The sequence below is a fragment of the Mastomys coucha genome, unplaced genomic scaffold (assembly GCF_008632895.1).
Source record: "Mastomys coucha isolate ucsf_1 unplaced genomic scaffold, UCSF_Mcou_1 pScaffold3, whole genome shotgun sequence".
Taxonomy (NCBI): Eukaryota; Metazoa; Chordata; class Mammalia; order Rodentia; family Muridae; genus Mastomys; species Mastomys coucha.
The window spans coordinates 39,088,091-39,114,076 of record NW_022196909.1 but is presented as its reverse complement, the minus strand read 5'-3'; the positions used below and the strand labels follow the sequence as shown (position 1 = coordinate 39,114,076).

Sequence of the window (25,986 nt, the reverse complement as noted above, 5' to 3'; positions counted from 1 at the left end):
CTTGAACATCAATCAGCACCCCCCCTTGACATTTTGATCGTTTTATTTTTACATGGCCTTGAATAATCCTTTCTGTTTCTCTCTTTGTCTGGTAGCTGACTTGCTTCTCGGCTCACAGTTGCAAAGCAGCTTTTCCTAGTAGGAAAAAAAAATAAACCTCTCAAGGTTGTATAGAAAGTATGTCTTGGTACTTAGGACCTTGTTTCTGACTAGTAATGCTGGGTGTTGTCTAAAGCTGACTGAAAATTCTCTGGAGGTTGTGAATCCATCTTGATACTTTTGCATCACCAAAAAATAAAATGTATTTACAAACATACACATATATGTATGTAACATATATATATATAGCAATAATTGGTGAGACAGGAGGACATAAATTTGAAAGAGAGCAAGAAGTATTGAGGATATTTAGGAGGAGGAAAGGAAAGGAAAAAAAATGATGTGATTAGAATAGCAAAAACAATTACTCAAAATATAGCAGAAGACATAACATATAGTTAGGAGAAGAGGAATTTCCATCCAGCAACATAGCTGCCCAGGCAAGGAGTCACACGCAAAGATGTGATCCAGCTGAAGGCAGACATGCCCTAAATTACATTATGATCTGACTAGAATAGTGTCCTTCGAACGCTACCTTAGTCCCCAGCAGAGAAGGCAAGGTTAGTTTGTAGAAGGAGCAGCCATGTTTGAAAGTGACATCTACAAAAGGGGCAAACGGATGAAACAGAAAGATCTGACAGAATAAGTCAGAGATAGGATACGCCCAACTCCCTGTGGCGTGGTGTTTATGTGGTACGTGCATGTGAGCATGCGTGCATGTGTGTGTATGTGTGTTTCTGTGTGTGTATATGTGTGTGTGTGTATGTATGTGTGTGTATATGTGTGTGGGTGTGTATGTGTGTGTGTATATGTGTATATGTGTGTATGTGTGTATGTGTGTGCATATATGTGTATGTGTGTATGCATGTATGTGTGTATGTGTGTGTATGCGTGTCTTGTGTGTGTGTATATGCATGTGTGTATGTGTGTGTGCATGTCTATGTGCGTGTGTATGTGTGTATGTGTACGTATGCAAGTGTGTATGTGAGTATATGTGTGTGTATATGTGTGTATATGTATATGTGTATGTGTGTGTGCGTGTGTGTGTGTGCATGCGTGTGTGTGTCTTTATTAGATATTTTCTTTATTTACATGTCATATGATTTCTCCTTTCCCAGTTTCCCCTCCAAAAACAAAAACAAAACCAAAAACCAACAAGAAGAAACCCCTGTTGCCTCTCCTCTCCCCCTGCTTGCCACCCTGCCCTCTCCTACTTCCTGGCCTTGGCATTCCCCTACACTGGGGCACAGAACCTTCTCAGGGCAAAGTAAGGACAATCCAGCCAATATAGCTGTCTCCTGAGAGGCTCTGACAGTACCTGACTAACACAGATGTAGAGAATCACAGCCATCCATTGAACTGAGTACAGGGTCCTCAATGAAGGAGTTAGAGAAAGGACCAAAGGAGCTGATGGGTTTACAGCCCCTTAGGACGAACAACAATATGAACTAACTAGTACCCTCACAGCTCCCAAGGACTCAACCACCAACCAAAGTGTGTGTTTTAATCAGGACAGTTTTTCAGAGACAGGTTGCTGAGAAAACAAACTAGACACAGATGAAGACAGAAAATGAGTAGGTTCCATAAGACAATAACTTATTGCTAAAGTTAGTATTAGGTCAAGTACAGCAATTCAGGCTGTAGCCAAGAGAAGCCGGATTGAGTCAGTCAGCTCAGAAGATTAGCTTGTACAGAGGCTATAAGCTTCCAGGCCTAGGCAAGGGATTGTTAGAATAGAAAAAAGAAAAGTTTTGGGCTCAGCCCAACTCATGTATTTGCACAGGTTGGGTATGGCTCTCATCTCTTCCCATCATCTGAATAAAAGTGACATTTACAATTGGGCACCTAGTATGCCTGATGGTTGAAGAGGTGGATGGATGAACAAATGGGCAGGTGATTTTCTACAGGTTAGCAGACTCATGTCTTGACTTATTAATGTCTGTGACCCAGGTGAGTATTTGTGGAGGCATATCAAGAAATCCTTGATAGAACATTTCAAGTTCTGCTCTGCAGGTGAAATATAAACATACTGAGGTTTACTTTGTTAGAATGTGCTTCACAGACACTCGGTGTCAGGATTAAATGGGGTATTCCCCAACATGAGATGTATAGGTTAACTCGAGCTTTTGTCTTAAAAAGTCAGAAGCTGCTCACAATATTAAAATTGAGCAAAAAGGTTTTAATATGGAAATTCAGTTAATAAGGGTTAGAAATTTGGAAAATGTGAAAATGATAAAAAGTTAACTACAAAATAAATAATTTTATATATGTGTGTATAAATTATATGGGGAAAGTATAATAACTCATTTGTACATATATATGTGAATATATACATGTCATATATGCATATACTTGAACACATGTACATGTATATATGTATATATATGTATATAAAGGCATATTAATATCTATTTGATATTTGTGGGAGCTCTCTGATGGATGTGGAGGATATTTGCAATAATTAATATTATTTTGAGAAAATCAGCTCTTTCTTTCTATTGTCAAGGTGATAAAACCATATAGCATTATTTAATATTGCAAATATATGATGTTTCTTAGGACTACAGACTTTCTCCTTTTTGATTTTATGGGTTCTCCCAGAGGAAGGTGTTCACACAAAACACCCTAAGATTTCTCTACAGCTTATCTGAATTTGAGCTATTCTCAAATAGATCACATGTTTATAGTTAGCCTTCAATGTCTTCTCCTTACAGCTAATCTTATACTACAGATATCATGGAATGAATGCTTGTCCACACACCTCTATTTGAAGAAAGGAGGTCCCAGCTGGCAGATTCTCTTCAACAACAACAGTGTATGTTGAATTGGTAAAAACAGGGCTGTTATCATCAATGTCCAACACCTTGATGTACAGTGTCAGAGTTGAATGTCGAGGGTGGACTGCTCCATCTGTTGCCACAACAACCAGCTCGTAGTGGTCCCTGGCTTCCCTGTTCAGCTTTACGGCAGTGTAAATGCTCCCGTTGGAGGTGATGCGGAAGAGATTGTTGAAGTTCCCCAGGCTATAGTGCACTTGGCCGTTTATCCCTGCATCTGGATCTGTTGCCTAAATGGAAGAAACAACAGGCTTCAAAAAAAAACAGCTCCTGGCACGGAGTTGACAAATGGTGCCATGTTCTCTGACCAAATATTTTTCTTTTTTTTCCCTGTAAAGGTAAAATTAGAAAGATAATAAAGGTACAATTTGCAGTCAAAAAAAATCACGAAAAGAAATAAGCTCTGATTAAATTATATACTCAGTGAAAATGAAATAAGCTGATACCATTAGACCCAGCAATATATTATATCAGAGAAAATGAGTGTTATAAAAATGGAAAGTTTCATGTAATTTTATTGCTACGGTGGATTTTAAATGTCAAAAGTAGCACTTGGTTTTAACTAATTAAAGATAATTCGCTAACAGTTTAAGAGTTGATGGTTGTTTTGTTTAAGACATTCATATAGTCATTTTCACGTTTACATAAGATTGGGTATGATGTATATTTACCTCATTTAATCTTTATGATTATTTCTAATGAGTAAATATCTTTGGTCCCATTATGCAAATGAGACCATATGGCTTAAGGAAATTAATTGTCTCACATAAAGTTATACAAGAATTAAATACCTCAGGGGTCCTAGAATTTAGAACAATGACTTATATATAAAACTATTTAATAAATGCTAATGAAAGTAATGAATGTTCAGTGGATACGTGGACCTGAGGTTTGAAATTAAACAAATTCCCAAACTGAATGGTAATAAAAGTACAGTAATTGTCAAATCACAAGTCAGGGCTATTATTTAATGTTAGAATATAAATCTCAAATAATATCTGAGGATCATTGGAGCTACGTAAATCTATATTTGCTAAAAGTTTTAGGCATAAAGTCATTTTGGATCAGAAATGGAAAAGCTATTTCTAATAGAATGTTGATAGAAGTACTTTTGTTTGGAAGTCAGCAAATTCATCACAATGGATAACCACACATTATCAGATACTGTATATTTTATGTCAAATGATTGTATTATTGTTTTTCATAAACTCTTGACTCTACCTAAAAAGTTGTGACATGGTTAAGCTCCAAACTACCACTAAACACAAGGGAGAGGACTTCATTTTGATTTCTAAACTCAATAGATGACTGAATCATTGTGAGGACTGGAATGCAAGGCAGTGCATTTTAACATCATGTACACACATCTCTCATTTTGAAAAAAATAAAGTTGAGATGCAGTAATAGGGCTGGTGGTAAGATGGCACCTGCTGATGGTCTGAGCTCAACATCTGGAACATGTATGGTACAAGAACCTCCTTTGACCTCTACATATGCTCTGTGGGACATGTGAGTGCACTCATGCACACACACACACACACACACACACTCTCACACACACTCCCCCACACAAATACACTCAAACATTTTCACATACACACTCACACACATGCACAATGCATACCCACTCACTTGCACAAACACATTCACACACACATACTCACTTACACATATACACTCACACACACTCACACATATACACACTCATGCATTCATACACACGTACACATACATACACATACACTCACATACACACACTAAGGCGCACTCACATATATACTCACACACTCACACATACAAACACATACACTCACACACATACAAACATATATACACACACTCACACACATACTATGTAAATACATAATAAATAAACAGAAAATAAATGAAAAGAAAAGGATGTGAGTATCATGTTTATAGCCACAGCCTTCTGTTTCATATGACTGACACTCATTGAGAACTGTCCTTTAGACAAAACCATAGATGCCCTGGAGAAGTTAATCCTGACAGTAAAATAGAAAAAGAATTACATTCATTCCTGGAGGAGGAAAACAGACACAGTCAGAGAACTGAAGAGCTATGTAGAAATATTTTCCCTGAAGCTGTAATTTGCCTAGATGGGTCCGGAAACTGTTGGTGCATTCGTGGCACTTGCCTTCCCAGTGGTAGCAAATGAACAACAGGCTCCATCATTCTGCATTTGTTTTCAGATTAAGTAAAGGAAATAATAATTTAAAAATTTAGATAGGTTGTGGTCCATATACCATTGCTCTTATGATTTTTAGCTTCGCCTTTCACCTCTTGGATACTTAATAAAAAAGCATTCTACATATGCATCATTATTTAAGTGACTCTTACCCAAGGTATTTGTTCATTTCTTATAATTCAAAGTTCACTATGACTAGGAAGTTTGATTTAAGTACTAAACCTTTGCTCCCTTCTCTCTCTCCCCCTCCCTGACACCCTCTGTGTGTGAGTCTGAGTGTGTGTGAGTGTATTAGTGTGTTAGTGTGTATCTCACGTGTGAGTGTGTGTATGAGTATGTGTGTTAGTGTATGTGAGTGTGTATGTTAGTATGTGTACGTAGTATGTATGTGTGTGTGTAGTTAAGCACATCGTATTCGTATGCCCACCGATTTAACTAATGTCTCATTTCTAGCATCCATGATAAATGTACCCTAACTTGCCATCAGTTACACTCTTAAAAACTCATTTAAATAAAAAAATGTCGTGTGTCAAAACATTTAATACATTAATGTGCTGATCCCCACAGGTATGGAACCCACTACAGTGGACAGCTCTGGTCATTATCACTTACAAAGGGTGCCATCTGGGGGTTGAAGCTTCCTAATGCTGCCCAGCATTACTAGACACTCTCACTGCCTAATGCATGCCACCATGGTCGTGATAAAACTTCAGAAGTCTCAAGTTCTTCTTGTACATGATGTCTGTTGCTTCTGGACCATCGTAAACCCAAAAGTTTGTAAGTCAATCTGTAATACACAGGAACTGCATGTACTAGTATTTATTCCATTGCCAAAAATAACTATCCATAGAGTCAGTCATCAGTCATAAAGGTTCAATATATATAACTCTCTGCCGATGAGGAGTTCAGTGTAGGGTCACTGACTTAAAAGCTAGGTGTGAGCCATCTCTGCTTCCTCTGGGAGGCTCTGGGGAAATATTGAAACTATCGACAGAGAGTAAAGAGTGAGCCTGAGATTCCCATCCTCAAAAAAAGTTAGAATGTGAAGATTACTGCTAACTACCTCCACCAACATGTTCTGTAGCTGTAAGGGCAGGAGTCTTGATTCTGTTCTTGCAAGCTTTGATTGACTTCTCCTACTCTACACCTCTTTGATTCATGCTCCAGACACTTTGTTCCTCTTTAAAACTTGTGCAAGTATTTTAGGCTTACCTTGACAAACAGGGCTCTACCATCTTCACAAGGGCTTTTGTTTTAATGATACATTTTGCAAGTATATAACAATGTCTCTATTTTGGGGAAACTATTTACTTTTAGTCTACCTGTTAAATATCTGTTTAAGAGGCTTTCTGTTAGCAAAGCTTTCTGTTAGCTGGAGCATCATCTTTGACACTGTGTTAGTTAGGGTTTCCATTGTTGTGAAAAGACACCATGTGTCCGAGGCAACTCTTACAAAGGCAAACATTTAATCCGGGTTGGCTTACAGATTCAGAGGTTCAGTCCATTCTCATCATAGCAGGAAACACTGTGCTGGAGGAGCTGAGAGTTCTACATCTTCATCAAAAGGGAGCCAGAAGCAGACTGGCTTTCAGACAGCTACAAGGAGGGTCTCAAAGCCCACCCCCAGAGTGCTGCACTTTCTCCAACAAGGCCACACCTCCTAATAGGGCCACCCGCTGGGCCAAGCATATTTAATCCACCGCAAACAGATCCTATGACCTTTAAAAAGTAAGTTCATTTAAATTAGCTAAAGTGTAATGAACATTCCAAGTATACACAGACACCTTTGTCTTAGCCACTCATCCATAGGTGGCTCCCTGCATGGCTAGCCACGGTGAAAGAAAATGTGTATATTGGACTGCATATTCTGCAGCAATTAACTCTAAAGTTCAAGCTGCTCAAATATGCAGCTAATGGTGACAAAGGGACAGAATATGCATGAATGCTACTTCCCTTCTTCCTTCTGTAACTCTCAGTCACTGAGCAAGATGAATGAGGTTGTGACACAGGCACTGAGGGCAGACTCAGTTACTTACTGCTACATAGGAGGAAGTCGGTGTGAGACAAGAGAGCTATCTGCAGAGTTTGTATTATCAATAGTACTATCGAGAACTTTGCCTGGATGCTTAACATCTACCCAAGCAGCTCACCGCGTGCAATGCTATAATGGAGTCATTCATCTTCTTACAGATCAATTAAAAGTTAATTAAAATTGTTAATAAGAAAAATCACACTTCGCCACTTGTACTACATCAAAGCAATAAACAGGAATGGCTGCAACTTTATAATCATCTGTCCATGGTATACTCTTTTTAAAAATATGTTTTAGTGTGGCCTGATATGTGATGAATTTTTTGGGGCACGCATATGGCGGGGAGATTGGCTAAAAGTCTATGACCAAATTAATGCTTCAAAGATGGAAACAAAGGTTTTGTTGGAGAGGAGTTTAGATAGGTGCTAGACAGAGGAACAGCACAGTTCAGTCACTGAACTCTAAGTTAGAGCATATGTTAATGTTATCCAAACAGTTATTTAAGAGAGAGGCCAGAGGCCATGCAAAATTACTTGCTAAACAAATGGTATTTATGAACAATTGTGCACCGATGTTCTTTTCCATGCTGCTTGTAAACCAAGTTAGGAATTACAGTTCTTAAGCATTCAATTCATACATACCCTCCTTATTGTTACTGTTATTTTGCTCATTGTCTTTTTCGAGATCTATGTCTTTGTCCAGGTCTATGTCTTTCTCGAGGTCTATGTCTTTCTCTTTAGTAAATGAAGCTCTCATTTTATCCATCAAACTTGTAGAAACCATAAATCTTTCTGCTTTTTTTTGACACAGTCTCTTCCTCTTGTAGCCCAGGCTTCCCAGGGACTCAGCTTGAATATGAGCCATCTAGCCTTGGCCTCCTGAGTCCTGGGAACATGCTATGAGTTAATATCACAGACTTTCTGCGAGCCGAACATCCTGAGATAAAATCCTAAAAGAAGGCTAGTTGTGCATGGCCTACTGCTAAGACACTTGCGTGGTAGATCCCTTAGGTAACATGCTAGAAATTGATGGCAAGTTAAAATGTATCGATCATTATATTACAATTATTTAGAGAGGATTATTTGTGTCGCAGGACAAAATGCTTCTGCAAGCATCCAATTGATGACACACAGGAGAATATCACAGCTACCTTGAAGGCGTGAGCTACCATGTAGCACCTCATTATGGCGGTGTGAGGGTGACAGCGAGCTTTGCTCCCTCAATGCTTGTCCTCTGCAGCAATTTCAGAGGCTGTGCCTTCCTTTCTCACTCAGAGAAGGAGCTGTGGGAGCTGCTGAAGAGGAGAGCATCTGGACACCGGCCAGAGCATCTTTAATGACATTATTGACAGAGATGCCTTCTATTATTCTAGCGACTTCAAACTTTATAAAACAGTAGCTGGCTTTCTTCTCTATAGATGCTGATCTTTCTCTAGAGCTGTGATAATTCGTTTAAGAAGAAAAGAAGCAATTTAACGACTCAGAGTGAGGGTAAACTTTTCCTCTCTTAGTACAAATTCCTAATCATTATTACTGTCTAGAAACAGGTAGACTTAGTAAGAATAAGTAAACCCTGAGTTTAAGATATCGCAAACCACAGCCAGCCCACACAATACTGTGTCTCTGAGATCTCAGGTCTCTAAAAGGTTTGGTTTTCCAGCTTATAGTCAGTGTGATGGTTTGTATATGCTTGCCTCAGGGAGTGACACTATCAGCAGGTGTGGCCCTGTTAGAGTAGGTGTGGCCTTGTTGGAATAGGTGTGTCATTGTAGGCATGGGCTTTAAGACTCTCATTCTAGCTTCCTGGAAGCCAGCAGCCTTCAGATGGGAGAAGTGCAGCACTCTAGGGGGTGAGCTTTGAGACCCTCCTTGTAGCTGCCTGGAAGCCAGTCTGTCTGCTCCTGACTTCCTTTTGATGAAGATGTAGAACTCTCAGCTCTTCCTGCATCATGCCTGCTTGGATGCTGTCATGCTCCGGCCTTGATGATAATGGACTGAACCTCTGAACCTGTAAGCTAGCCCCGATTAAATGCTGCCCTTTATGGGACTTGCCTTGGTCATGGTGTCTGTTCATAGCAGTAAAACCCTAACTAACACAATCAGTTTTTCCATATTGGCTGAATGGCCTTAATAGCCTTGTTGTTGTTGTCTTGTTTTGTTTTTTTTTCCCCCTTCCTCATCTATGAATTGATGTTAGTCTTTGGTATCTAGTTCACTGCCTCCTCTGGGCTCTGCATTAGGTTAACAACATTCTTGTTGTACATTAAGTAATAAGTCAAAATACTGTCCATGTTTGCTGTAATTGCATTTTCTGATCCCTATTAGAAATTAATTTAAATAGATAGGTTGTGTCCCAACTTGAAAACTTTTTAGTAGAATACTCCAGGCTACTTAATCATTGTATGTCTGTATTCTATTTTCCTTAGACTCTATTAACTCTGATAGTTTGATGATTATTTGGGAATTTCAGGGTTGACTTGCCAAAGAACTCATATATAAAACACACTTGTTTGTGCATGTAGCAATATTACTGTAACAAGTGATAATTATAAGGAAATTTTATCTGATTCAAATAATATCTTAGTCATTTTATGGAAGAGCCATGAAGATCAAAGCTTTCTTGTGTGTTTGTAACTGTATTGTAGCAATTATGGAGGTGTGAATCCCAGAGCACCTAATTGTGTGTGTCTGCACATGTGTGAATATGCTTATCTGTGTCCACGTGTATATATGTGTGAGGTTTCATGTGCATAAGTGTGTGTGAGTATGTGCCTATGTGCATATTCATATGTAGGTTTATATGTATGTGTGTATTACTGTGGGAGAATACATATATATTTGAGCATGCGCATGGGCTTACATACATGAGTATGCATGTGCATTCATGCGTGGGTATGTATGCACATGATCATATGTGTGTGAACTTGTGTATACATGTATGCATGTGTGTGGTATATACGTGGGTTCATTTGTATGTGTGCATGCATATTTGATGTTTATATGTGTGTACATGCACATGTATATGCACATTCTTGTATGTGTAGGTGTATGCACGCATTGGGTATGTGTGTTTGTTTGAATGAGAAACATTCCCATAAGGTCACGTTTTTGAACACTGGATTCCCAGTGGCAGTGAGGTTTACAAAGTTATGGGATTTTTAGGTAGGGTCTAGCTGGAGGAAGTACAGCACTTGGGGGAGGATTAGAGTCTGTAGAGCCTTATCCCACTTCCAATTCTTGTTCTTCAGGTAGTTAAAGCTATAATGTGTCAGCTTAATGCTCTGGTCACCAAGAGCCATGCTTCCCCCACCGTTATGGACTCTCCCCCTGCAGCTGTGAGCCAAATAAACTCCTTTGTCTATGAGTCATTTTAAGTGATACAGAACACATACTATATATGTGTGTACAGGGACATGTGTTTATTTGTGTGTATGTGCACGTCCACGTATGTGTGTATGTGGGTATGTGGTCATGTAGAGGACAACCTTGTGTGTTTCCTAAGTCACTGCCCATATTATTTTTGAGACAGGGGATCTTATTGACCTGGAGCTTGCCAAGTTGGCTAAGGAGGCTGGCTTAACCAGTAAAATCCAAGTATCCTTTTGTTTCTCCTTCTGCATCGCTAGAAAGACAAGCTGCCCTAACCACCAGACTTTCTCATGTGAGTTCTGGAGATTGAACTCAGGCCTTATACTGACCGAAACACCTCTTCATAAAGTCAACTGTTTATTTTATGTATTATTGTTGTTCTTATTGTATATATGGATATCTACTTCTATGTAGGTACAGATACAGATAAATCAATTAAGATCATCTGTTTTTTTTTAATTTATTTATTTACATTTACATTTATGCAAATGTTTTACCACTGAGCCATCTCCCTGGCCTTATACAGAGCTTTTATAGCTCACAAATTTTGATATTAGATGAGATATAAGAGAGAGAAGATTTCAGTAAAGAACCTTCTATGAAAATGTCATAGCTATTGTCACACAGAAATGTCTACTAAGTCTGTCCTGGGAGAAATCATCTCAAGATGCTCATTTTCATTTTAAAGTAATTTAAGCATGGCCTGAGAAACAGATGTGTGTGTCTGTGTGCAAGTGTTTATGACCTGGTCTTAAATTCACCGCTGTGATAGATTAAAGGGTGCAAGAATTATCTCATACTGAGCATGCCTTTACTCATAAGTACTGCAGGCTGTCCCCACACATTTGGAAAGATAAATTCTGCCCAGAGGAATCAGTAAATAGTATTTCTACACATAAAAGTTTTGGCAGCTGCCCATATTTTTCTACAAAGCTATGTCTTTTTTTTTTTTTTTTTTTTTTTTTTAGTGTTCCTAAATTCTTTCTATTCTATCATGGGGAAACCACAATTAAGCTGTTGTAAAGAGTTTAGATACTTTCTTGGCTTCTATTCCTTGGCTCCACCAATTTCAAATAGCTTTCCTCTCACTAAGGACTCCTGTCACCTCGTGTTTATTTGGCTTTCTAACATGTTATAATTGCCTGCTTACCTGCCTGTCTTCTACACTATACTTCAAACAGCCAAGGAAAGAAGCATGCCTTTTTATCCTTGACTTCCTATTCGCATCCTTTATGTATGCCCAACAAATATTTGTTGAATAAGTGTTTAATTAAGGATTTCCTACCAAGCAATAGGAAGTGGCTTTCTTGAAAGTTTTGCTGACACTCCGAACATCCAAAGCAATTACTCCTAGTTAAGCAAAAAGTTGTGTTTTATCACAGCATTCAAGGAGGTACAGGATTTTCTCCTCCTCTGTCTTTACCCATGCACATCCACAACTAACCCTTTGACCCAATCTCCATCTTATTTATGCTTTGAATGTGTGACTCAGCTTCCAACCGTCTCTTCAGTCTCCCTGGGTTCCCTTTTCCTCCAGTGCTACATCATTCCTATTCCATGCTTGTGTTACTTCAGGCAGGAGAATTCTGGAACAGCCCTATTGAAAGGGGACAGTCCCGTGACAGAGGGAAAGAAAGAAAGGAGATAAGCTAGTCCTGCCCCTCCCTGTTTCTGCTTGGAAGGGGACACCTCCACTATTACTTCAATGGTCAAGACAAATCACATGACTGAGGCTGATGCCAGAGAGTAGAGAAGCTAACCTCAGGGTGTGAGAACAGATACAGGAAACTCGCCTCACTTGTCCTGAAATGCATCTGGATCTCTGATGTCTTCCCTGAGAGACTTCCAATAGTCTCAGATAGTTCCCCATCTCTTCACTGAACTTCCTGATCCTTCCAGCACCTAGCAAAACTCTTTTTTAAATTGCTTTTTCTAGGCATTGTGTGACTATGTATTAGATGTATTAGATGTGTATTAGATGTGCATGGATCACTATCTAGTATACTGTGGTTCCTTCGAGAGGCAGTATTTAGAGAAAAAGAACCAGTGGGCTGTTTGGAGAGAAGAGAAGAGAAATAAGAAGTTGAAGCAGGGGGTAGGAATGTGGAGAAAATTAACGCAGACAGGCAAGTGAGAGGAAATAATCTCTGAGAAACTGGGTATATGAAGATGCCAAATTAAGCAAGTCATTTTGAGATGCCCCCACGCAGCCTATAGAACTTGTAATGAAAGGGTGTAAAATTAATGCAGGTAATTAAAAAGAGAGCATCGTGCAGGAGGCATGCTTAAATATTTGCATAATCATTTATAACACGATGGCAGACAGTCTGAGATTAATGCTTTGAAGTTTCACAAAAGGTTGTCCAGCTCGTATTTACATTGCCTGTATGATGGTGTTTCCAAGCTCACTAACGGGCCTTCTACAATTCTACAAGAAGGGCGTTTCTTTCCCACTCTCAAACTTTCCAAATGAAATTGGAAGCAAAAAGGAAGCTCCAAGAAGACTTTTTTTTTTTCAAAATTAATTTTATGTTCTTCCTCTTCTTACTGGGGGTCATATCCTGTCACAGTTTCCTTTCTTGTGGCTGTGATTAAAATATCCTGACAAAAGCAGCTTAAGGGAGAAAGGATTATTTTAGCCCACAGTTCCAAGTTGAGGTCCCGCATAGGTGGGAGGTCACTGTAGAGAGAGCTTGGCGCAACCGCGATCAGGGACAGAACAACATGCTTAGACGCAGCTTCTGTTCTCCCTTTTATACAGTGCGGGATTTCTCACCAGGGAACACTCCCACTCACGGTAGATAGGTCTACCTATCTCAGTCAAAGCAATCAAAACAACCCCTCAGAGACCTCCAGTCTCTAGATTCTAGATTGTATCAAGCCGAGATCATTAAAAAAAAATCACACTTGCTCTTTCATAACTCTACAACAAGTTTGGTGTATATGACTCTATTCCTTGAGGTGGTTAGAAACCCACAGTTAGAGTTTATATTTGAAAACATTACCTTTATTCTATTTTCTTTTTAAGTAGGAATGGGGAAAGTCTAGGTCCTAAATATTTTTTTCAAAATAACCACGCTGTCTTACGCCTGGTCTGTCTAGTGTACTCCAACCATTTCCTACGTTTACTACTCTTCATCTCAAGTGTATTGTCTTCCAGAAACACCGGGCATTAAAAAGCAGCACTGAGTGCACTTGTATAATTCTTTAACTGATTCCTTATTAACATTTTTGGCAAGTTTAACTATTCTTATAATTGCTATTTTCATTGCTGTGACAGAAACAACCAACATAAACAACGTAATCTGTTTTGTCTCAAAGCTGTCAGTTTTATCACTGCTGTGGTTTTGTTTTTTGCTATGCATTGTAAGGCTAAATAGTGGCCTCCGGACCTGGTTACCCACAGAGACTAGAGAATCTGTCCTTATACCAAAGTGATGCTATGTGACCTTGCTCCTTAATTTTAAACTGTTGGTTGAAGAAAGAAACATAAAAGAATTGAGAGAGAAATATGCATAATGCAGAGAGAAAGATGAAAAAAGAAGCAACTGGAGAGAGAGAGAGAGAGAGAGAGAGAGAGAGAGAGAGAGAGAGAGAGAGAGAGAGGGAAGGAGGGAGGGAGGGAGGGAGGGAGAGAGAGAGAGAGAGAGAGAGAGAGAGAGAGAGAGAGAGAGAGAGAGAGAGAGTATAGAAGGAACAGGCAGGCTTCTCCTTACCATGGGACAGAGCAGGTCTTGTCTTCATAGCAAGACAGGCTTAGTCATACTCGAGAGAACAAAGCATTCTTCTTACAGACTTAGTTTTAATTCATTTAGCAATAAAAGGGTAGAAGCTTTTCCTTTCTCTGTGCGATAAAGATCGGAGCTCATTCTTCATCCAGAATGAGTTAGTTCTTGCTCCTCCAGTGCTTGGTCTTTTGCTCTATATGCATATATAAGTATGAATGTATGTGTGTGTGTGTATGTAATTATGAGATAGTATATATCTCATACTGGGCCCAACTGGTTTAAATGGAGACTTATGAATCTGTATACATGAGTATGTATATGAATTTAAGTAGGTTTAATCCATATTTGCTTGTGTAAAAGTTTTTCCTTCTGGGAGCATGGCTCTCTTCTGGTTCAATGGAAGTACTACTAGCCAAAAGGCATGGTGTGTTATGACTGCCGTGTAGCAGTCCTGAAGCATGACACTATCAGTTTGTTCCCTTCAATTTTAGTTTAAATGATTATGCCACACCCACAAATTTTCACCAATATGACCACCCACACATATGTTGAGTAAAGACCACATCAGTATACGCGCCAAAGTGGACAGGGACAATTCCACAAGGCCTCAGAAATACACAAAGGACTACAGGCAACTAGAGAATTCTGAGAGATGGAGTAGTAGGTTTTTTTCCAGTAAAGCACAGGTCATTTGGTTATTTAATATCAAATGGTTAACCCTGAAAACATACATAAAAGTAACATTAGATGAGCGAAGCAGGTTATATATATTTGCATGCAGTGAAAGAAGCAGCCATGAATTTGAAATAAATCAAGGAGGCGCACATAGGAAAAATTTAGAGGGAGGACAGGAAACTGAGATATGAGAACGATTTAATTATAATCTTAAAAAAATAAAATAATTTATGCAGACTTTAAAATATAAGATTTGTAAATACTAAGGCATTTCATCATCTTTAAGTTTTTCTGTTTAAATGAGAGAAAAACAAATCAGGCTGGGGCTAAAAATATTCAAGAAAAAATTTTAAGTGTATGTGTAGGGGGGCATACATACATACACACACACACACACGCGCGCGCGCAGGCATGCATACATATAGTTTTATTGCTGGCACAAAGAGAGTGAATAGATGTGCATTGGATGGAACGGAATTCTTCCTTAATATAATGAGTTATGATCTATGGAGTTATGTTTATGTGATATTTCTCTCCTCCGTGGGAAGACTCTAGCCAGTACAATGCAATGATATAATAGTATAAAACAGCAGCTATGAATGAGGAGGAATTTTTAAAACTATATTACTCTGATATACTGGAGTTCTCTCTATGTTTCCTCCAAGAATCTTTGTGGATAATGAGGAAGAAAACTCATTTCAAACTTAAAAAATGAAGAATCTACATGGAGGACAGAGCTACCAGCCAACACGGCAAGCAAGCAAGAACAGCTTTGATTTGGTCTGCCCACAGGAAACATTGCCCTGTCTGCTTCATAAAGGACCATTGCTTTTGACAGGAATCTCTTTGTGCTGACATGGATGAGCGGGAGGCTGAGGAGTCATGAAACCATTAGAAAGGACTGTGGGCTCAGAGGAGCCCCTCATAAAAACCACGAAAATAGACGGGCAGAGACAATGAATACGCAGCTGTGCTTGCTAGTACAACCATGCTGTGAATTATGGTGCACAGAGGGAATATTTCCAGTCCTGAGTTTCGGAAATCACAATGAAGCAGTCCTTCTGAGGTATCGTAAACTAAATAGTGAGAAAACAAGCCGAAGAAATATTGCCTGCTTTTGTCTATTTGTTTTTCGGCCTGTGGCCCCTCTTTGATTCCCCGTAGCTTGATGGAAGAGCTGCATTTGCTTGCAGGCTGCGAGCGGTGGGAAGGAGGCAAGGGGGTAGACATTGCTCGCCAGTCCTTTTCATTACGGTGTGCCTTCGAAGTCAATGTATGTGAAGGGTAGAGAAAGCTAGGTTGGGTTGGAGAAGGGTAACTTCTCCAAGGGGTCAAGGACAGCATTAACCAAACCCAGAGGCCGTTCTGTAATTAGCATTGCAGATCACAATTGTTCTTAACTGGGCCCAAATGACCAGGCCTTACCCTTCTGCCATAGGTCAGAACATAACAATACAACAACGAGGGTGAGATGCCAGGCAAGGAAACTACCCACCATTGAGAGAATCTTTGTTCAGCCACTGAAGGGAACCTGCTTGCCTCACTCAGAACAGCTGAGACATGGATTTTCTCATTGAAGGGAAGTCTGGGTGGCAGCTTCTAGTCCCATCAAAAGCTCTTTCTGAATCTTCTTATTTTTAAAAAATTAAGTTATAAATTCCTTCTACATATATACATATAGAAAAACCAGTCACAATACCAACCACTGATTTCTTTCCTCAAAACAATCAGCTAAAGCAAAGCCTTAAGATTATTTAGTCAAAATTATTGATTTTGATTGTTCAGACTCACACCGTTTTCTTTTCTGCCTAGAGATGTGCTGCATGCTTTTCTCTTGAATTTGACTCAACGGGGAGACTAAAACTCAGAGATAGCACAGGGTTCCAACCTCTCCGTCTTCCCACTTATCCACTAGGACGCTATTTTCAGCATTTGGAAGGCAGTTCTTCTATGGAAAGTTAAACTGGGCTCGATTATTGCGACGAGCACACAAAAGGAACTGGATTTGAATTTAGGACCCTGCTGTGGTTTCTCTCTGTGATCTTTGTTCAGGAAGACACTTCCGCAGCTTGTGTGCTAAGTGTTTTACCTGCAAGCGGGGGAGAACGCAGAGATAACAGGAATATTACTCGGAAACAATATACTATTTGCTTGAGAATGTTGAGTTCTACGGCATCTGAGCCTGAAAGTAAAGAGCCGTATCCGAGAAATACATACTTTGTAGACCACGAGTCCATCAGAACTCAGGATTTATATTAGATTAGAAACACGAAGATATATAGATGACCTAGAATATCACTAGTGCCTCCCCTCCCCTTTGCTTTAATTCTGTATGAACACTGAAGTGAGGTGATGTCAGAAGGAAGGAAAACATGATCTTAAAATATCGAGGGAACAATTGCAAATGAACAGGAACATGCTTCAACCACCATGCTTTTCCCTCTCTATTTTCCTTCTGCTGGAACTGAACAAAGCACCAGGAGAGCTCTACATTCCTCCAATATCCCAGAAGCCACCCCTGGAGGACATGGTACTTTCCCTCTAGCATCTTCCATGTCTCTCTTCTACTATGGCCATCAGTGTTCAAACACACTGACAAATTGTTCCTGGACAAGAAATCACTTTTGCTGTATCTATTTTTTTTTTTTTAAATAATATTGTAGTGGAAGAAGATTTAGCACTCATAGCCACTGCACACATTGCCCGAGGAGTTATTCACTAAGCTATTTGTTAAGTTACTTGTACAAAATATCCCTGTTTTATCAGCTGTGCCTTAATAATTTCCTCTTGTGTGGCTTTCATTTCTCAGCCTTCTAGCCCACTTGGGAGAAACTCCATTACACTTGTACATAGGGTTCTCCTCCCCCCCCCCATGATGTGTCTGACTACCAGATGAATAATGTAACAGACAAGATGTGCATATGAATAATACACATAATACTTTTAAAACTTTATAATAATATATCTCTTGCTGGATCTAAAACCATGACTAAATGTCTGAAGATGCATAAAGACCAGGGTCATAAAATTTCTCCCAGGCGCTCATGGTCATTTATTTCTTTTTAACATCTAATAACAGGGTTCTGGATATTTATCTCTTCTTAGAAACTCTCATTTCAAAAGCAGACAGTAAGCTAAGTACAAAAGACTAGATTATGAAAGACATAAGCATCTCTTATGCAAGTAAAAGTTACAGGTACCACATGATCGGAATTATCAGTGGGGTATTTAATACTGACCATTGTGAGCTGTGTGGCATTAATGTCCCTTGAGCTGACCGGATTTGCTATCTGTGATTTTGGGGGCAATCGAAAAGAAAATTCTGGGCTCAAAGTTGCTTGGAAAAGGACACTTAGTTTTCATCAGTGGCAAAGCCTTGCTGAGCTGCATTAATTCGTTAAGTTTCTCCTGCGTATAGTGTTATTTCAGTGCACTAATAATGATTTTCCTGTCTCCTCAGGACTTAGATTACCTGCATATTTCAGTGAGATCATAAAATTAACTGTGAAGTCTTTTATGTACAAAGATTTCTGTCTCATGCTTGTCCCAAAGAGGCTATAACCAGATTATCCATGATTTCAGTCAGGAAATTAACTTTGACTTTCAAAAAAATTTCTCTAATGTGCCTTTTAAGAATATCCTCAAGCCGGGCGGTGGAGGCGCACGCCTTTAATCCCAGCACTTGGGAGGCAGAGGCAGGCGGATTTCTGAGTTTGAGGCCAGCCTGGTCTACAGAGTGAGTTCCAGGACAGCCAGAGCTACACAGAGAAACCCTGTCTCGAAAAAAACAAAAACAAAAAAAAAGAATATCCTCATCTTCTTGCTCTATTTTTCTTCTCGTCCAAAACACAGCCTTCCCAGAGTCTCCATCTCTGGGCCTCCTCTCAATCCCTTTATCATTAAATCGTTTACCACCTTTGAAACCTTGTAAAACGGGGCTTTTGTTCCTCAAGTAATATGTGGTTTGATGAAGAACTAAATAACTCAAAGGGAAGTAATTCGCAAACAACCAATTTTGTTTTATCGCTTGCCATTGAACTTTTACGTCTACGATGCAGCGGTCAGCGGCCCTTGTTTGACAAGGTTCTCTAAGTGTCTTTTTAGTAAGCCCACTGCTATGCTTTCTATTTATTTCTCCACCCTTCCTCAATACCTACGTCCTGTTTATGTCAGATGGGAAGCTGACTTTGTGAGCAAATGGTAAACATGATCAGAGAAACAAGACACTCTACCGTAAAGCTTTTGGTCAAACATTAATGGCTAGATACTAAGCAACGAGGAGATCCTGGACTCCCAGAGGTAAGGGCCAGACGCCCTCTGAAGGGCTGTGATATGAAGCATTTGGGGCTATACAATATGGGGATTTTTCTTTAGTAGATTGCTATTAAATTATTGGCTATTTTAAATGTTTTGTTGAGACAGACTGCCTCCATGACAAGTTCCAAATCAGCAGTTCCGGAGACTAGGCCTAAATCTCTTATTTCCAAGTCCAGGCAAGTCTAGGCAAGTCAGGCAACCAATCAGAAACTGCCCTGCTATCAGAAGCTGAGGCAAAGGCAATGGGGTCAGCAAAAGTTTCCAGACATCCTCAGCAACAGTTTCCAGACTTCCCCAGCAACAGTTTCCAGACTTCTTCAGCAACAGTTTCCAGACTTCCCCAGCAACAGTTTCCAGTACCCCCAACCCCAGTAAAGTGCTGGAATGTCCCTAGAGATAGAGCCAACAGATTAAGATAGAGATCACCTATCCCTCCCTGGATTTCCCCTAATGGGCTTTAAATCGGGCCTGTAAGCTCACTGGGGCACCTCCATCTTGGTAGATGGTGGACCCCAGCATGCTAGACTTCTGTAGAGTAAAACACTCTTTGCTTTTGCATACTATTTGAGTCTTGGGTATCATTCTTTGGTAAATCATAGACCCTTACACTTTAAAATTTATTTATTGTTATTATTTATAATTTAAAAGTGTAATTTTAATTTATGAATGGAATATACTCAGAAACAGTAAGCTATTTTAGATCGTTATTTAGGCAACGATCATCGTTATTTCTTCTTAACCCGTCTCTCTGCCTGATTTACAGGCTCATCATTTACCTGAGGCCCTAAAACAATCTGCTCCTCTCATTTACTGAATATAGGCAACTAACACACACACACACACACACGCACACACACACACACACACGCCTGAGTGCTCGCTTGAGTCTATGTGTGTGTGGTGTGTGTTTGTGTGTGTTGTGTGTTGTGGTGCTTGACTTTAATCGCGGCAATCAGGAGACTGATTGCTCCTGTGAGTTTGAGGGCAGCCTCGTTTACATAGAAAAGTTTAGGCCACTGGGGAGAGAGACCTTGAGCCAAGAAGATATTTTCATGATAATGGGTATTTTTCAAATATTTACATAAGAATTTCTTTGCTGTAATTATAAAATCAATGCCAAGTTTGATATTCTTTTGATTAATTGAACTCACAGAAAGAACAGACTGTGAAAGTCTAACTTTGTTCTGCCAGACATACCCAAGTGGGACAAATTTGATTCCATTGAATTTTGCTTATATATCAAGCAGCCCAGAAATCCTAATTTAAACATAAACACATGTGCATATATATTCAAACACATATACATATATGTATATATTTTAAATAAATTACATATTTATATGCATTATCTATGGGAGATGCAGTTTATGCTGAATAGGCAAACTACTTCAAGCACCTTTGAAAATGACCTGAAATCTGCATTTTATAAAACAGTCTCTGGGTGACTCTTCACTACGTTTTATCAGTGAGAGATGAAATAAAATCTGGCATTGTCTTTTTTCCCCACATAAGTCCACATAGTTTAAACAATGGAGTTTTCTTTTAAAAAATGATTAAATATAATAAGACGTAAATTTGCCAGCAAAAGTCCAGTTGTCATTTCTTTTTTTTTTTTTAATGTAAAACCTAACAGTTTAGTAAGAGGGATAAACACACAGAATAAGGTCAGCCTGATATTGAATACAGTCCCTTAAAAATCTAGCAAATTGGGCTGGTGTGATGGCTCAGCGGGTAAGGGCACCGACTGCTCTTCCGAAGGTCGTGAGTTCAAATCCCAGCAACCACATGGTGGCTCACAACCACCCGTAATGAGATCAATCTGACGCCTTCTTCTGGTGCATCTGAAGACAGCTACATTGTACTTACATATAACAATAAATAAATCTTTAAAAAAATCTAGCAAATTTTCAATGATGAATTCTAAAATCATTTAGTTCTATAGTATAATTCTAAAGGAAAAAAGTCACTGGTTCATCAACATTAGATTAGGACTATTGATATCACAATTGTTAGTGTTAAAGGATTCTAGAAAGAATAGAGAATAAAAGATGAAACTCATTAGAATATTAGTTTAGCCATCTCAGGAAGAATTACTGGTATCTTTACACTCTTGCCTGTCTGGGTGCTTATAGAAGAAAACCTGGAAGTGCTTTAAAACAGAGACTAGGAGAGTTAAAAAAAAAAAAAAGATGGCTTGGTATTTAATTGCAGTTGCTGCTCTTATTGAGCACCATATGAACATTCCCAGAACATACATGATGGGTCACAACCAGTTCCAGGTGATCTGACACTGTTGTAGACTCAGTAGGCACCATATGAGCACATGGTGCAACTACATCCATGCAGGCAAACATTCATGCATGTAAAATAAAACAGACAATTCACCAAAGACAAATAAAACAAACTTTAAAGATTACACACTAGAAAGTGCAGTTTCTATTACTACAGGACATTGGTGTCCACTGTGCAGGAGGTGATGCGCTGTGCCTTCAATCACACCCCCTTGAGATGGCTTACATATTTACACCTCACATTTCAACTCTTACTTCTTTCATTGCTCCTGGACCAATGCTTTAGGTCAAGTTAGGGCATGGTCATATAAGTGTTCTAAATACTACAATGAAGGAACTGCCACTAAATGTCTGTGAAGTACGGTTATCTGTAGACATTAATCAAGAGTAATCAATCACAACATTCCTAAAGTCAATAATGCCATTGCTTTGATTTACATTACTTAAAAACATCCAAAAGAGGTGGATTGAAAGCTCATGACTTCTATGAATTCACTGTCACACACACACACACACACACACACACACACACACACGCACACACATTATAATAAATATGGGTTATTTTCTCTTCTTATATTCCAGCAACCAATATTAATTTCATAGGGTGTTAAGTAGTTCTTTGATCTGATTGTCCATGGATTTCTCATAACACATATTTTTAATTTAAAAGACTCATCTTTTGGGGAAGAGAAGTACCAGCATATGCAAAGACCCCATGAATAGAAATAATATGCACTGATAACCTGTCTGAACTGTGGAGGAGGCTCTCAAACATACAACAAATGAAGGGTGCCTTCGGGGACCATTACTGAAAGGCTAAGGAAACAAAGATCATTTCATAGTATTCTGTTCTCGATAGGAAAAATTGACATGAATGGAAAGAGTTCAGGAATGGAGAGCCCCCCCCCCAATAATTCGAACAAATCTGGATACTTCCTATCCTTACAGATTAGTGTGTTTCTACTTTGATATCCTGCAGCTCCTAAGGACGAGAATGATACTTTCACCCAGGGCATGCAGGAAGTATCCCTCCAGAGTGATAGAACTATGGAGTGACTGGATCCTTACTAATAGGATCCCAGTACAATGCTAGGAGGCAGGTATGATGCCAGTCAAGTAATATATATGGTAATCATATTTGTCTACTTATGCAAATTATCTGCAAGTACAAAGAGGAGACAATGTAACCAAGGAATCAGCGGAGTTGTCTCTAGTGAAAGTCTAAGGACTAAGAGGATTGACTTAGCACATACTAAGAAAAAAAAATAGTCATACTAAGAAAATAAAGTCTGTGTGAGACACTGTTGCAGTTGTTGAAGAGGTAGACCGATAGACCAATGAAACAGAAGAGAGAAAAGAGAAACAACCCTGAGACACATGATTATGGAATTTATGACATGGTTCAGCAAAGCAGCAAGGGAAGGTTGGTCTGCTGGATAAATATAGGACACTCCCTAACCCCACAAAGTACAGATAATAAATTTAATACAAATAAGATTAAAAATCAAGGTGCCTAAATTATATAAGATGATATTCATGACTCTGGGGGTATAGGGAACACTTCTTAACAGTGGGTGAGAATATACTGTGTCAAACGTCATTTTTATCTATAGGTATTTGTTTATTTGCAGTTCCATTGATGGAATCCAGGGTCTTGCACATGCTAGGCAGCATTCTCAAACTGAGTTACAGTCCCACCCCCAAACTCTTCTTCAAGTAAATGAGATGCTGGCTAGAGATGGAGACATTGTCTGAAGCACATGTAGTAAGGAAACGAATCACACTTAAGGTGGACAGAGACTATGCATATGGATGAAAACTGACATCCAGGAAGGGCAGTCATCTCTCCAAGTGGACCTGGGTTCAATTCTCAGCACCCACATGGCAGCTTACAGCTGTCTGACACCCTCACACAGACATACATGCAGATAAAACACCAAGCACACAAAATAAATTTCTTTTTTAAAGTTAAAAAAAAAATCAATGAAAGTTCAATGAGCAAGTGAGAAAGAAACTAAAATATATAAATTTTGAAAGAAAGAATAAAAAATTAAAATCATGAATGAGAGGCTCCATCTCGGGGAGAAGATGACTACGTCTACAGTGAAATGTGTCGAATGCTGCATTTTGTTGGTAGAAGGACTGGCATAGCAGAATGTTGATCGTCACCGTACTGAATCTTGCATAGTCACCTTGGCAAGCAAGCTGGGATTGCCAACTCAACCAAACGCACATGTGTGTGATCTAGTTAACTCACATACATGTGCATGCAGTTAAACAACAGGAAACTATTCCTAGACTTATGGAAGACAATATCTTCCAGACAAAGGCCACTCACATAAGCATCAGAAGTGTGGTGGGGGAAATGAGCTACGCTGCAGCTGCATACCAAAAGCAGAATAAGATGCTGAAACACAGAAAGATGCCGAATCACGGCAAAGATGAAGAAGGGACAACCACCACCAACGTGCGCACGCTGGATGGTTTTGTTTGTATACATTTCAAAAGACAGACACAACCAAACTATGTCGCTTATAGAAGCTCATTCTGGTGGTGAGTCTATACCAGGGGACAGGGTCCAGCAAGAGGTGAGTGTCAGGAGAGGAAGGTCACTGCATTGAAGACTGGGGCATGTAGTGGCATGGCTCTCTGTAGAGACATGCTGTGTTTACAGCTGTGTTTGGTTTACAATGAGGTAGGAGTTATACACATTGATGTGACATCGCATTTCGGTTTTTAAATACACAAGGAAAAGAAGCTGTGGTCAATGCAGTGCTTCTGAATAGTTGGCATCCTGTCTATGAACCCAACGGTTGATTGCCATCTTTATTTCTGGCTGTGTAGTCCTCAGGGAAAGTAAACGTATCCGTAGCCCGTGTAAAGAATGAGAACCGAATCTAAATCAGTGTACCAGCCATGAATTCTCACCAGTCTATAAAACAGGAATACAATTTGTATAAAGTGGGATCTTATAAATATGTAATGCTGCATTGAATGGTACAGCAAGATGAATAGAGTGAGGCTGTGAGGCGAAAGTAGCTACTAATTCTTCAGCAGATGTTAAATAATTGAAGAAAAATATGTTGTGTGGGTCTCTGTGCATGTACATCCACATATTAAGCACGTAGAAGGCAAAGGTCAACCTTGGGTGTCTTTCCTTAGGAGCCATTGACTTTTTAATTTATTATTATAATTATTAATAATAATTATTATAAATTCTAGACAAGGTTTTTTTAAAACATTTTTGATAAACTGTTTTTTTTTTATGTGTATTGATATTTTGCTTGCATGTATGTCTGCATGAGGGTGTTGGATCCCCTGGAACTGGAGTTACAGACAGCTGTGAACTGCCCTGTGGGTACTGGGAATTGAATCCTGGGCCTCTAGAAGAGCAGCCAATGCTCTTAACTGCTGAGCCATCTCTCCAGCCCTCTAGGCAAGGTCTCTGACTGAGATCTGGCACTTACCAGTTCGGGCTATGCTAACTAGCCAGTAAGCAGGGTCTAGGCATCTACTTGCCCCTGGCTCTCCAGTGCTCTGATGAGCACTATGTACAGCCATGCCTGACTCTGGATTTAGAGTCTATAGATTGCTCTCAGGTCCCCATACTCATGTAGTAAGCCCTTTACCAGCTAAACTATCTCCTCAGCCTCATACACATTTCAAAGGGGAAATTTTTTAAAAAAATAAATGACCTTTCAGGCTAGTAGCATGTTACACTAGTAGCTAGTCATAGTTACACTTTCCTTCCAAATAACCTTTACACCTGAGAGAATCCTCCCTTACTATTATTCTGTTCCAGGACTGGACAAAGACGTATGATATATTGTTCTTACCTGCTCATGGATAACGTCAATTGTTTTTGTGTTAACAATTCTTTTAAAAATCAACTAAATATATAGTATGCCATTTGCCAAAATTCAAAAGCTGTATAGATGAGCAATATTAAACTGTATTCTCATTTTTCAAGGATGCTTATGGGTATGGGTATGCTCACCTAATATGTCAAACATGTACCTTTAGAAGTTGACAGGCACTATAAATGTGGCATAAGTCTCTTTCCAACAATTCATGAATTTCAGTGTAAAGACCAGATTTAAAGACCTTCATTCATCATAGACAATTTAGCATCTTTCTGGGAGCTCAAACCCAGGATACTGATCTTTCTACGATTAATAATGCAGTCTGTGATTTAAATAATTTGGATAACGGATGTGAATGTGTTTTAGCATGCAGCCTATGAGAAGGCGGTAACTAGTCTATAGAAATGTCCCCCAGGGGCTTTTTTCTAGGAGTCTATGTGATAGAAAATTTTAAGAATGAGTAGCCTAAAGAAAAAAAAATGGAGAAAGGAAATAAAGAAAGAGTGGTGGCAAGGGTGGGAGCAGGGCAGGGGCAAGCACAGAGATGGGGCAGGGCAGGGCAGGGCA

At 39.3% G+C, this 25,986-nt stretch overlaps 1 protein-coding gene across 22 annotated transcripts in view; it reads right to left on the bottom strand.

The window, feature by feature from the left end:
• Nucleotides 1-25,986, bottom strand: part of Pcdh15 (protocadherin related 15) — a 1,206,525-nt gene that overhangs the window by 194,570 nt on the left and 985,969 nt on the right. For all 22 annotated transcript variants that reach the window (XR_004112186.1, XM_031346915.1, XM_031346916.1 and 19 more), the window contains one exon: nucleotides 2,861-3,166. Coding sequence is in view for 21 of the 22 variants with exons in the window: in XM_031346915.1 (XP_031202775.1) it covers nucleotides 2,861-3,166 (306 nt within the window). In the remaining variant the exon portion in view is untranslated. The remainder of the gene's footprint in view (nucleotides 1-2,860; nucleotides 3,167-25,986) is intronic.